This window comes from Rhinopithecus bieti, unplaced genomic scaffold (assembly GCF_001698545.2).
Source record: "Rhinopithecus bieti isolate Rb0 unplaced genomic scaffold, ASM169854v2 scaffold_23283, whole genome shotgun sequence".
NCBI lineage: Eukaryota > Metazoa > Chordata > Mammalia > Primates > Cercopithecidae > Rhinopithecus > Rhinopithecus bieti.
This window is the reverse complement of record NW_016810852.1, coordinates 676,210-691,129: the sequence shown is the minus strand read 5'-3', so window position 1 is coordinate 691,129 and position 14,920 is coordinate 676,210. Positions and strand designations below refer to the sequence as shown.

Below are 14,920 nucleotides of genomic sequence, written 5' to 3'. Positions count from 1 at the left end.
CTCATAACCCAGTCTCAAAATAAATAAATAAATATTTAATTAATTAAAATAAAATAAATTTTTAAAAAATTATTGATATATTTAAATTTTGCACTTTTTTTAAAAAAAAGAAATAGGGTCTCACTAGGCTGCCCTGGCTGGAACCAAACAGAGGTCAAGCAATCCTCCCACCTCAGCCTCTAGTAGTTGGGACTACAGGCACATGGTACTACATCCAGCTAAATGTTATACATATTTTTCATGGCACTTTTTATTGAGGTACAATTTATACACAATAAAGAGCACAGCTCATAAGGGTGTAGCTCAGTGAATTCTTATGCATGCATTCATCTGTGTGACTACGAAGACCAAAATATAAGGCATTTTTAGGACTCCAGAAGGCCCCTTGTGTGCTCAATGCTGCATTTCATAAGAAGGGACACTACCCCTTTAGGATGGAATTTCTCAGAAAATTCCTGTGATAACAGCTAATTTTAAATATTCTTCTATGTGAAATAAAAGTAATTGCTTAAGAATAGAATAGACTGTTCCAAATCCTATCATTAGAAAAATTACAACCTATATTAGTGTATTAGGTCTTTCTTGCATTGCCATAAAGAAATACCTGAGACTGGGTAATTTATAAAGAAAAGAGGTTTAATTGGCTCGTGGTTCTGCAGGCTGTACAGAAAGGTGGTGCTGGCATCTACTTGGCTTCTAGGGTGGCCTTAAGGAGCTTTTACTCATGGTGGAAGGTGAAGCGGGAGCAGGCACTGCACATGGTGAAAACAGGAACAAGAGAGAAAGAGTGGGTTGGGGGGTGCCCCACACTTTTCAATGACCAGATCTCAGAATTCACTTACTATTGCAAAGCAGCACCAAGCCATGAGGGATCAAGGATCCACCCCCGTGACCCAGACACCTCCCATCAGCCCCCACCTTCAGCACTGGGAATTATGATCCAATGTGAGATTTGGGCAGGGATAAACATCAAAACTATGTCAATTAGTATAATGCTTATGGCAGCTCAGGGGTCTGCCATACCCACTGTGGGCATGGTGGGGTGGGGGGCAGTTAAGGCAGGTAGTATCTTTACTCTTGACCCTCTCTGCAAACAGAAAATAAATGACTTGCTCAGTGTCCCAACCTGGTAGGAAGAAAACCAAGCTGAGAGCCCAGTCCAACATGTTGTCCACATCTCATGCTTTGTCCTATTGTTATGTTACTCAGTAATGGATTGGACAAATTTAAAAGTCTAGTCTTCTGAGTGCTATTCCTATTATTTTTAGAGTTTAAATGAATTAGATTCTGTTGTCAGTATTTTTTTTTTTTTTTTTTTTTTGAGACAGAGTCTGGCTCTGTCACCCAGGCTGGAGTGCAATGGCACTATCTCAGCTCACTGCAACGTCTGCCTCCCAGGTTTAAGCAAGTCTCCTGCCTTAGCCTCCTGAGTAGCTGGGATTACAGGCTCCTGCCACCATGCCCGGCTAATTTTTTGTATTTTTAGTAGAGATGGAGTTTCACCATGTTGGTCAGGCTGGTCTCAAATTCCTGACCTCAAGTGACTCACCCATCTCAGCCTCCCAAAGTGCTGGAATTACAGACGTGAGCCACTGCACCCAGCCTGTCAGTAAATATTTTTAATCACCTACTGTGTGCAGAGCACTGTGTTAATCAGCAGGGATAGGTCTGTAAACAAAACAGACACCAGTAAGAACTCTGCATCATTCTAAATTCTGCATCTGAAGCCAACTGCAGTGTTTCAGGCAGATTATAAATAGAAAAAAGGGTCTGCATCCAGCTCCACTGTCAAAGACACTAAGCATCATCTGATTAATTTAACCAAGGATGCAGAAACTTGTCAGAAGAAAGGCAGAGGAGAGGCTGACGATCTTTGCATGGCTTCCCTTGACTCCTCGGGAAACTAAGAGAGCTAGTAGCAATCATCTTCCACTAGGGTGGTGTTCCTGTCGGATCAGAGAAGCTCAGTTCTTGCTTTTGTGCTCAGGCCTAATGACACCATCCAACTTTCACGATGGGAACATTTTCAAAAGCTGGGCTCTTCTGTTCCTTGAACCAAATGTTCCCAAAGCTACATCTTCATCTACAGATGGAAAACAGAATCAGTGCCTAGGTATCCCCATACAGTAGTCTGCCTTCCAGTTTCCTGTGGCACAGAAAGCCTTTTTCCCTTCAATTTTTATGTTTCTTTATTAAAAGACATAACAACTTGGGAAGGTATAATGCTTAGAGTCAATTTTGACTATGTTGGTATCATGCTAATACATTGTTATCAATACAATGTAATAAGCATTGCATTATTTTTTCTATTCTAGGTAATCCTATATTCTGAAGGATTTGAATCCAGTAAAATATTAGCAAGAAAAATGACTCAGATGTATAAGCTTTGCAGTGAGCAGCTGTCTCAGCAGGATCACTATGACTTTGGCATGAGAGCTGTGAAGTCTGTCCTGGACTTGGCTGGGTAAGAAACCAAAGTAGTCAAGTGAAATCCCAAACCATGTGATCAAATGCATTAAATGGGTAACTCAGGAAAGGCTCTCAGACAGTAAGTGATTAGTAAATGTTGGCTGCTGCTGTTGTCATCATTCTTACCTTGACGCTCCTATGACAAAGTGACACAGGCTGTCTCTCCTCATCCCATGACAGTTCTTCACTGTGAGTCCTAACATGGTTGTCCTCGATAGAAACTGACCTCCAACTAGGCTTTGGAGAACATTAACTTCCCCTGAACTCAAATTCAAACACTGGGTTTTTGTTTACAAAAGCCTTTACTACCTTAAGATGGTATGACTGGACTTAAAAGACACATAGTCTGTTATGCATATGCAACAAAGCCAGTCATACATGTTGCCTGAGAAAGCCTCAAGAGTTTAAAGAAACTTCATCATTCCAATTCAGTTCAGCTTATGTCTTAGATTTCATCTCTGTCTTTATAATATAGCTCAAGCCTAAACTTTTTTCTAGTGTCTAGTAAAGAAAGAGTCTTTCCTCTTCTCAGGCCCCAACTTTTCTCTTTATAACTTCTTGAAACTACTATATATGGAATCCCCAACTTGACCAGAGCCTCTGAGGAGACCTGTTTTATCTCTAGTCCTTCCTTTCAGGCCATGACTCATTGGCTCAGGTTCTGCACATCCAGAAACCCTCTGCCTGGCTCCTGCATCACTGGGCTCTGCACGAATCTCCCTGCACTTTTCTACCCTGTTCTATATTTTAACCTCTCAGATATAGTATGTCCCCTCTTTACAGGATGGCCATTTAAGGACTAGGAATACTAAGAAGTTGAGATACACTTGCACTGAAGGAGCACAACTACAGTCCAGTGAGTCACAGAGACAGACCAATGTGCAGTCATGTAGCTGCGATGCAGGGAGGGCAGCAACAGGGCTGCACCCACCCAAGGTTCGCTGAGAAGGAGGATAGAGGACAGGAGCTTTCTAGCAAAGGGAGCCACTGGGCTGGGTTTTGAGGGGAAAAATAAGAGCAGGCAAAGAACAAGGCAAAATATTCTGGGCAGGCTGAAAAGAAAAGCACAGATATAGGGATCATCATGATGTATTCAAGGAATTATAAATTCAGGTTGAATAACATCGGGATTGGGGAGGATGTTGAGAAGATGTCCTTATCATTCTCGTCAAGGCTGCGTAGCCATTGCAGGACTTGTCAGTGTGCTCTGATGGAGATGAACGCTGAGCACACAAGGGAACATGATCCTCTCCTTCTAGCAGGAATCCTCAGGGGAAGGTCTCTGCCCTCCCTACAGGTTTAGAAAATCACAGTCAACCTTATGTTCTTGTGATATGCCTTTAAATATTCCAAAGTATTCCTTTAAATTTAGATCCTTAAAAAGAGAAAACCCAAACCTAAATGAAGATGTGGTGTTGATAAGAGCTTTACGAGACTCCAATTTGCCAAAATTTCTAACAGATGATGCTCTTCTGTTCAGGTAAGTTTCTAGACGTTACCAAGTAAAGCGTGGCTATCACGTAGTGGCAAATGGTAGTCTTTCTTCAATTATTTCTTTCTCTAACAAACTGAAAACTTTCCCATCTTTTCTGGAGAAACTTATTTTGCAGTTTAAGAAATACTCGTTTAAAATAAAGATACTAAAGTTTGGGCATAATTTCAATCATTTGTGTTTTTTTATCAAAATATTAATCACCAGACTATGTGCTATACAAATTAGCATTTGGCCATAAGTTCCTGACCTAAGGGAAATTTCTGACTCAAAAAAACTCAGACTTGGGACTTAACATAAATACAATTGTTTTTATCCATTTCATTTTTTGTTGTTTAGTTTTACATTTCTCTAAGTTATACATGTATATAGTTTTAAAAAGAAAATAGTTTCATAAATTAGTCACATAGAAAGCAACAGCCCCCAGCCTTTCACCAACTCCAGCCTCCCAAAGACAATCATTTTCTAACTCTTTTATTTATGTATTCTGCTATCCCTCTCCAGACTTCTTAATACCACATTTACACCGTTTCTTTTTCTTTTTTCCTTTTTTTTTTTTTTGACTTTTTTCAGTGGTTGCCCTAGATTTTGCAATATACATTTACAAATAATCTAAGCCCACTTTCAATTAACACAATACCATTTCATGGGAAGTGTTAGTGCCTTATAATAACAATTCTATTTCTCCCTTCTATCCTAATTCCTCCCTTCCATCCCTTGTGTCATTGCTGTCATTCATTTTACTTATATATGAACATACATAAGCACATATTAATATATACATAGGCATACATAATCAAATACATTGTTGCTATAACTATTTAGAACAAACTGTTATCTGTTAGATCAATTAAGACAAAGAAAATAAAATTTTCATTTTACCTTCAATTATTCCATCTTCCATGCTCTTCCTTTAGGTAGATCAGAGTTTCTGACCTATGTTATTTTTTGTCTCTCTAAAGAACTTCTTTTAATATTTCTTGCAAGGCAGGGCTACTGGCAACAAATTTTCTCAATATTTATTTGTCTGAGAAAGTCTTTATTTCTCCTTCACCTTTGAAGGATAATTTCACAGGGTACAGAATTCTAGGTTGGTGGGGTTTTCCTCATATGTTTCACTCCCCTCTCTTCTTGCTTGCATAGTTTCTGAGGAAAAGTCAAATGAAATTCTTATCTTTGCTCATCTATAGGTAAAGTGTTTTTTGTTTTTTGTTTTTTTTTGTTTGTTTTTTTTTTTTTTTTTTTTTTTTTTTTTTTTTTTTTTTTTTTTTTTCCTTCTGGCTTCTTTCTATATTTTTTTCTTTAATTTTCTGTGGTTTTAAAATGACCTGCCTCGGTATAATTTTTAGGTATTTATCCTGCTTAGTGTTTTCTGAGTTCCCTGGATCTAAGGTTTGGTGGGTGTCATTAATTTGGGGAAATTCTGTTATTATTCTTTCAAATATTTCTTCTGTTCTTTTCTCCCTCTCTTACCCTCTGGTGTTCCTATTGCACACGTGGTACTCCTTTTGTAGTTGTACCATGGTTCTTGGGTGTTATGTTGCTTTTCCAGTCTTTATTCTCTTTACTTTTCAGTTTCAGAGGTTTCTATTGAGGTACCCTCAAGTTCAGAGGTACTTTCCTCAGCTGTGTCCAATCTACTAATAAGCCTATCAAAGGCATTCTTCATCTCTATTATAGTGTGCTGGTTTTGATAATGCATTTCTTTTTGCTTCTTTCTTTGGCTTTCCATATCTCTTCTTATATTGCCCAGCTGTTTCTGCGTGCTATCTATTTTATCCATTAGAGCCTTTCACGTATTCATCATCATGGTTCTAAATAATTAGAATCTGTCCAATAATTTCAACATCCCTCCCATGTCTGGTTCTACTGCTTGCTCTGTCTTTTCAAATGGTGGGGAGGGGTTGCCTTTTATTATACCTCATAATATTTTCTTGATGGCTGGACATGATGTAGGTTTAGAAAATAAAAAGAACTGGGCCAAAAGTAAATTGGCTATAAGTAATGTAGTGGTAAGGTGCAGCAGGAGGGAAAGTGTTCTATTGTCCTAGGATTAGGACTCAGTCTTTTAATGAGCCTATGCCAACTGTAAGCTTCATAAGTGTTTCTCACTTTTTTTCTCCCCCGTTAGGTGGTACACGGTGACTACAGTGGCCTAGAGTTTGGTAATTCCCTTCTCCCAGTGAAAGGCTAGAGCCAGCTGGAGTTGATGTTTCCCTTCCCCCAGGTCTGTTAGGCTCTGACAAAACTCTAGCAGGTTAGGCTCTGATTAATTATCCTGGCTTCTTCTTATTAGAAAAAGCAGGGTGCTCCAGCCTATTTCATAATGGTTTCTTTTCCCCTCCCCTGCCAGAAGCATGAAGAGATTTCTTTTTTTTTTTTTTCCAAATGTGATTTTTTTTTTGTTTTCATTTCCAACTTTTATTTTAAGGTCCAGGGTACATGTGCAGGATGTGCAGGTGTGTTCCGTAGGTAAACACGTGCCATGGTGGTTTGCTGCACAGGCATTCACCCAGCATCCATTAGCTATTTTTCCTGACCCTCTCCCTCCTCCGACTCCCCACCCTCCGACAGGCTCTGGTGTGTGTTGTTCCCCACCATCTGTCCATGTGTTCTCATCATTTAGCTCCTACTTATAAGTGAGAGCATACAGTATTTGATGTTCTGTTCCTGCATTAGTTTGCTAAGGATAATGGCCTCCAGCTCCATCCATGTTCCTGCAAAGGATATAATCTCATTCCTCTTTATGGCTGCATAGTATTCCAAGGTGCATATGTACTACATTTTCTTTATCCAGTCTCTCATTGATGGGTTTTTAAGTTGGTTATATGTCTTTGCTATTTATAATAATGCTGCAATGAACATACACATGCATGTGTCTTTATAACAGAATGACTTATATATTTTTAAGCATATACCCAGTAATGGGATTGCTGGGTCAAATGGTAGTTCTGTTTTTAGCTCTTTGGGGAATCACTAAACTGCTTTCCACAGTGGTTGAACTAATTTACACTCCTACCAACAGTGTAAAAGCATTCTTTTTTCTCCACAGCCTCACCAACATCTGTTGTTTTTCAACTTTTTAGTAATAGCCATTCTAGGCCAGGCGTGGTGGCTCACACCGGTAATCCCAACAACTTTGGGAGGACAAGGCAGGTGGATCATCTGAGGTCAAGAGTTTGAGACCAGCCTGACCAATATGGTGAAACCCTGTCTCTACTAAAAATATAAAATTAGCTGGGCATGGTGGCACATACCTGTAGTCCCAGCTACTTGGGAAGCTAAGGCAGGAGAATCACTTGAACCCAGGAGGTGGAGGTTGCAGTAAGCCGAGATTGTGCCATTGCACTCCAGCCTGGACAACAAAAGTGAAACTCCATCTCAAAAAAAATAATAATAATAGCCATTCTAACTGGCATGAGATGGTATCACATTGTGGTTTTGATTTGCATTTCTCTATTGATCAGTAATGTTGAGTTTCTTTCATGTTTGTTGGCTGCATGTGTGTCGTCTTTTGAGAAGTGCCTGTTCATGTACTTTGCCCACTTTTTAATGGGGCTGTTTGTTTTTTCTTATAAATTTGTTTAAGTTCCTTATAGATGCTGGATATTAGACCTCTGCCAGATGCATAGATTGCAAAAATTTTCACATGATGGGATTTCTCTCAGATATTTACTCTAAGAACCTGGTTGAGCTCCTAGAGGTAAAACTCACAAAAGATGTGCCCCTCCACCCCATGACTGGATGCCCCTGGAGTTTTTAACTCTCAGACATCTCCACATCTAGCCTAAAGCAATTTATCAATTACAGCTCACATTTTCCTACCCTGGCACTGGCTCCTATACTAGTTTGTTGTGATCCTATGTATGTGACTGTCTGTGTCTCCAGTGTTGACGGCAGAGGTATCTACAGGCATACCTCATTTTATTTCACTTCATTTTATTGCACTTCGCAGATGTCATGTATTTTATAAATTGAAGGTTTGTAGTAACCCTTCATCAAGCAAGTTTATCAGCACAATTTTTCCAACAGTTTGTATTTACCATGTGTATATGTGGCAATTTTAGTAATTCTCACAATATTTCAAACTTTTTTATTATCATATCTGTTATGGTGATCTGTGATCAGTGATCTTTGATATTACTATTGCGGTTGTTCTGGGAGCACCACAAACTGCACCCATCCATGACAGCAAACTTAACTGATAAATGTGTGTGCTCTGACTGCTCCACAGACAGCCGTTCTGCCATCTCTCTCCTTCTCCTTGGGCCTCCCTCTTCTCTGAGACACAATAATATTGAAATTAGGCCAACTAATGACCCTACAATGGTCACTAGTGTTCAGATGAAAGGAGGAGTCACACACCTCTCACCTTAAATCAAAAGCTGGAAACGATTAAATTTAGTGAGGAAGACATGTCTAAAGCCAAGATAGGCTGAAAGCTAGGCCTCTTGTGCCAAATAGCCTAATTGTGAATGCAAAAGAAAAGATATTGAAAGAAATTAAAAGTGCTACTCCAGTGAATACATGACTGATAAGAAACAGAAAGTAACCTTATTACTGATAAGGAGAAAGTTTTAGTGGTCTGGATAAAAGATTAAACCAGCCACAATATTCCATTAAGCCAAAGCCTAATCCAGATCAAGGCCCTAACTCTCTTCAATTCTATAAAGGGGGGAAAAGTGGTGAGGAAGCTGCAGAAGAAAAGTTCAAAGCTAGCAGACATGTGACTGAATTGCTGCAATCTCATAATAAAACCTGCATGGATGAGGAGATGCTTCTTATAGATTAGCAAAGAAAGCCATTTTTTGTTTGTTTGTTTCTTTGCTTTGAGACAGTCTCACTCTGTCACCCAGGCTGGAGTGCAGTGACACAATTTTGGCTCACTGCAACCTCTGCCTGCCAGGTTCAAGCAATTCTCCTGCCTCAACCTCCCAAGTAGCTGGGACTAACAGGCGCACACCACCACTGCTGGCTAATTTTGTATTTTTGGTAGAGGAAGAGTTTCACCCTGTTGGCCAGGCTGGTCTTGAACTCCTGGCCTCAAGTGATTAGCCCGCCTCAGCCTACCAAAGTGCTGGGATTACAGGTGTGAGCCCACCGTACCCAACCAAAAGTAGTTTCCTGCAATGGGATCTACTCCTGGTGAAGTAGCTAGCTTCAAACTTATTTTTCTAGCTAGCTTCATGAAGTTTCCTTCATGAAGTTGAAACAAAGAAGTTATTTCCATAACATATAAGGTACAAGGTAAAGTAGCAAATGCTGATGTGGAGGCTGCAGTAAGTTATCCAGAGCTAAGAACACTGATGAAGGTGGCTACACTAAGCAACAGATTTTTAATGTAGATAAAACAGCCTTCTATTAGAAGATGATGCCATATAGGACTTTCATAGTGAAAAAGGAGACACCAACGCCTGGCTTCAAAGCTTTAAAGGCCAGGCTTACTCTAGTTAGAGGCTAAAGCAACTGGTGGTTTTAAGTTAAAGCCGATGCTCATTTACCACTCCAAAAACCCTAGGGCCCTTAAGAATTACACTACATCTACTCTGCCTGTGCTCTAAAAATGAAACAACAGGGCCTGGATGACAGCATGTCTCTTTAGAGAATGGTTTACTGAATATTTTAACCCTTTTCCCTTTTGCCCTGAGAGTATTCATTGGCAGCGCAGAATTTGTACTTGCGGCTGCACAATTTAACCCGAGATAACTTTGTCAGGAATTATCTCACTTTTATTATTATTTTCACATTGCTCTAGTATACTGACTTTGGAAACAAAAGGCATCATTCTATAGCATTCTGTTTTTAGTAGTGGTATTTCCACTTACAAAACATAGTAATTCTTGATCACTGAAAATGTCAAATCCTAGAAGGCATAACATTCCTATGCATAATGTTAACATTGTTTTTTTAATAGTCGTTGGCCCAAGATTCATTTGATGAATCTGATTTTTCCAAAATAGATGACTCTGATGATTTGGATGATTCTAATGTTAGTTCTGTTAAGAAATAACTCCAAGAACAGTTTTTACATTTTATTTTCACACTGAAAAGCAATCAGATTTCTTTCAGCCTCACAGAGCATGTTTATATAAAATTAAATGAGCTGCCCTTTTTTGTTCTAAATGAGAAAAGGGCTAAATCACCATTGAGAGTTACTGCTCAGAAAAAAAGACTCCTTTTCAAATATTGCTGCTCATTGGCAATGCACCTGGTCCCTCAAGGCCTCTGAGGGAGATGTACAAGGAGATGAATGTTGTTTTCATGCCTGCTAACTCAACATCCATTCTGTAGCCCCTGGATCAAGGAGTACTTTAAACTTTCAAGTCTTATTATTTAAGAAACGTATTTTGTGATGCTCAATCTGCCATAGATAGTGATTTCTCTAATGGATCCAGGCAAAGTTAATTTTAAAACCTTCTGAAAAGGATTCATCATTCTAGATGTCATTAAGAACATTCATGACTCATGGTAAGACAGAATGTCAACATTAACAGGAGTTTGGAAACAGTTGATTCCAGCCCTCATGGATGATTTTGAGGGGTTTAAGACCTCAGTGGAGGAAGTAACTACAGATGTGGTGGAAACAGCAAGAGAACTAGAATCAGAAGTGGAGCCTGAAGATGTGACTGAATTGCTGCAATCTCATGATCAAACGTGAATGGATGAGAAGTTGCTTCTTATGGATTAGCAAAGAAAGTAGTTTCCTGAGATGGGATCTATTCCTGGTGAAGATGCTGTAAATGTTGTTGAAATGACAACAAAAGACTCAGACTATTATACAAATATAGTTGATAAAGCAGTGGAAGGGTTTGAGAGAACTGACTTCAACTTTGAAAGAAGTTTTGCTGTGAGTAAAATGCTATCAAACAGCATCACATGCACATAGATATCTTTCACAAAAGAGTCAATGAACATGGCAAACATTATTGTTGTCTTATTTTAAGAAATTGCCACAGTCACTCCAGCCTTCAGCAACTACCATCCTGCTCAGTCAGCAGCTATCAACATTGAGGTAAGACCCTCTGCCAGCAAAAAGACTATGACTTGCCGACAGCTCAGATGGTCATTAGCCTTTTTTAGCAATAAAGCATTTTTAAATAAAGGTATGTACATTTTTTAGACATAACGCTATTGCATGCTTAAATGACTACAGTATAGCATAGCAATAAATTTTATATGCACTGAGAAACCAAAAAATGAGTTGCTTTATTGCTATATTCACTTTATTGTAGTGGTCTGAAACTAAACCCACAGCATCTCTCTGAAGGATGCTTATATATAAATATACAATTACGTTTCACAATGAATGGTAATACCATGTTCATAATAGGAGCTCATATTTTTATTATCGTGTTCTTTCTTCCTTTCTGATGCCCCAAGTTTGCTTCTTTTCATCGTATCTTTTTGCTTAGGGAAATTCCCTTTAGCCATTCTTCATGGTAGATCTGCTGACTACAAATTCATTTCCTTTTCCTTTATCTGAGAATGTCTTTATTTTATATGCCTTCATTCTAGAGGGATATTTTCCCTGGGTATAGGATTCTGGAGTGACAGTTGTTTCAGTACTTGAAAGCTGTTGTACCATGTACTTCCCACGTACACCATGAAATTCTATGCAGCCATTAAAAGGAATGAGATTATGTACTTTACAGGGACATGGATGAAGCTGGGCACCATAAACTCAGCAAACTAGTGTAGGAACAGAAAACCAAACACCGCATGTTCTCACTTATAAGTGGGAGCTGAAAAATGATGGATTGATAGGTACAGCAAGCCACCATGGCACACATTTACCTATGTAACAAACCTGCACATCCTGCACATGTACCCCAGAACTGAAAATAAAACATTTTTTTAAAAAGATGTACCACTTCCTGTCAGCCTCCATGGTCTCAGATGAGAATTTTGCTATCATTCTGTGTGGTTTTTTTTCCCTGTTGGTAAGGTGTCATTTCTTTTTTTTCTTCTGGCTGCTGCTAAGATTGTTTTCATTGTCTTCCGTGTTTAGAAGTTTGACTATGTTGTTTCTTCATATGGATTTCTTCAGGTTTATCCTGTTTGAGATTTGATCAACTTCTTAAATCTGTAGGTTCGTGCTTTTTGGCAAATGTGTGACATTTTCAGTCATTATTTCTCTGAATACTTCTTCAGCTCTTTCATCTTTCCCCATCGTTTGAGACTCCAGTAACAAAAATGTTAGATCTTTTGTTATATTTCCATAGGTCTCCAAGGGCTGCTCATTCTTTTTTCAGACAATTTTCTCTGTCTTGTTCAGATTGGGTAACTTCTATTATTCTGTCTTGCAGTTTACCAGTTCTTTCCTCTATCCCTTCCATTTTGCTCTTGAACCCATCTGTTGATTTTTTATTGTATTTTTTTCAGTTCTAAAATTTCTAACAGATTATTTGTATATTCTTTTTTCTTTCTTTTTTTTTGGCTGAGATGTCCTTATATTCTTTTGTTTCTAATGTGTTCATAATGGGTTCTTAAAACATTTTCATGATGTCTGTTTTAAGATAACGATCTCACCTGTGTGTAGTCACATGCACCTATAGTCCTGGCTAGTCAGAAGGCTGAGGCAGGAAGATTGTTGGAGCCCAGGAGTTCAAGGCCAGCCTGGGCAGTATAGTGAGACCGTATCCCTTAAGAAATAAAATACATTTGTCAGACAGTTTTAACATCTCTCTCATCTCAGTGTTAGCATCTATTGATTGTCTCTCTTAGTTCAGTTTGAGATCTTTCTGGCTTTTGATATGATGAATGATTTTTATTGAAACCTACTTATCTGAGATATTATGTTATGAGACTCTAGATCTTATCTAAACTTGTTTTAGCTGGCTTTTCTTGATGCCACACCAGCAAGAGAAATTAGAAATGCAACTTTGTTACTTCCAGGTGGGGATAGAATTCAAGTTTTATTGATGTCTGGTGGGAGCAGTCATTTCTGCTGTGTAGGGGTGGGAGTTCCAGCTCCCTGGCAGTCCTCCAGTGATATTGTCCTGGATACAAGAGTAGAAATACCTCATTACTGCTCCCCACGTAACCTCCACTGATGCCACAGGGAAGATAGCTTTATTACCCCTGGACAGTGGTAAAAAGTCCTAACTCTCCACTGAGCCTCCTCTGATGCCACGCATCGGAGAGAAGAAGGGGTGCTTCATTATTCCTGGGGAGGGCTGGGAGTCCAGGCTTCCCATATGGTCTCCACTAATACCAAAGGGAGCATCATTACTTACCAGTGAGGATGAAAGTACATCCCTATATGGCCTTCTCTGACACCATGGGGGAATGAGGAGAGGAATTTCAGGAGACTTGTTACACCCTAGCTAGAGTGGAAGTCTGGGCTCCATACTCAGTATCTGCTGGTGTGGGTAGGAATAAATACCCCAGGAGTTTTCAGTGGTGTTTGGTTAGAGTAGAGCAGTTATTGCCTAAAAGTTTTCTGTCTTGCTGGGCTGCCCCTTTCCTGGTCCTTTGGATAAAGGCGGTAAGCTTTTCCTGGGGCTTTTTTTAAAAATCTGTGCCCATTGGCATTTCTGGATTGCCAGGATGTAAAAGACAAAAAGACACAAGAGACTCGACGCTGTTATTGCTTGCATCTTAAGTACCTAGCCAGTCTGCCTTCTCTCTACCTTTCAGAGTCTTCTTTAATTTATCTTACTTAATGTACAGGGATTTTAGTTGTACTTAATGGAAGGAATAGGGAAAAGTAAGTCTGTTCCATCTTTCCGGAGAAATAACTTGGTTGACATTTCTTGATATCAGAGAAATGATAGATTCTGGTACAGCATGTAGGACAAACTAATACTGTACATGTTCAGAAGAGAAAGATCAAGGAGAAACAATAAGACTCATAATATTTAATTGATTGTAACATTTAATACATTTCTATTTTTACAGCTGTTGCTTTTTCAATTAGTTACATATCTTGAGCATCTTTTTCATGTTAGTATATATGCATGAGTCTATTTTTTTGTACTGCTGCTAGACTGCTATTATATAAGATGGTACTTTGAGACATAATAAACCTATAGAACTATTTTAATGTGAAAGGTCTTACATATGGACATTTAGATTTTTTCCTAATTGTTTTCTATGCTAATAATGAACATTCCTATACATATATCTTTGCACAGGTATGATATTTCTACAAGGGAGATTCCTGAAAGTAAGTTTCCTAGGTCATAGGGTTTGCACATTTTTTATTTAAATAGATTCAATCTAATTGTCCTCCAAAGATGAGTTACCCTTTTACACTTACATACGTGGTTTTATGAAGGTGCCTATTTCCCCATAAGTGTTTTAAAGAGAGGCCAAATGTAGTAGCCTATTTTAATATTCATTTCTGTAACTATTAGAGTCATTGGCTATCATTTCCTATGTTCATTATTTATAATTATTATTCTTGGAGCATGTTCCTATTGTACTCTTACTTACTGATTTATAGAAACACATAACCTTTATCTGTTATAAACATTGGAAATGTTTTTCTAAGTCTCTCATTCATGCTTTAGGTTTGTATATAAAGCCTTTTATCTCACAGAAGTTTGATTTTTGTCTGTTTGTTTTCTTTTTTCACTCTGTCAACTTCTTTTACAGTTGTAGATATCCTGCCTTTCTTAGAAAGACCGCCTTACCACAAATGTTGCAAAATTTAGCTCTTGTACTTTCTTCTAGTACTTTCTCGTCACTTTATGTAAGGTTTTAACTGTATCACAGATGTATTTGTGTATATAATGTGAGGTAAAGATTTAGCTTCTTTTTTCCCATAGAAACATCTCATATCAACTGTTTCCTATAGAAACAGTCACATTTTTCCTTCCTCCCTTCTTGCATAATACTAATTTTAATTCTATATTCATCTTATTTTTCTGAATAGCCACATACAGTTATGAGCATATGTAAGTGATTTTAGGAAAATTTGAGCTACAAATATAATTTTAAATATAATTTTAAAAT

General features: G+C 38.4%; 1 protein-coding gene across 1 annotated transcript in view; it reads left to right on the top strand.

Moving 5' to 3' along the window:
* DNAH6 (dynein axonemal heavy chain 6) overlaps positions 1-14,920 on the top strand; it is a 327,840-nt gene that overhangs the window by 140,742 nt on the left and 172,178 nt on the right. Inside the window, exons 33-34 of the mRNA XM_017892976.1 lie at positions 2,316-2,464; positions 3,842-3,949. Coding sequence (XP_017748465.1) covers positions 2,316-2,464; positions 3,842-3,949 — 257 coding nt within the window. The remainder of the gene's footprint in view (positions 1-2,315; positions 2,465-3,841; positions 3,950-14,920) is intronic.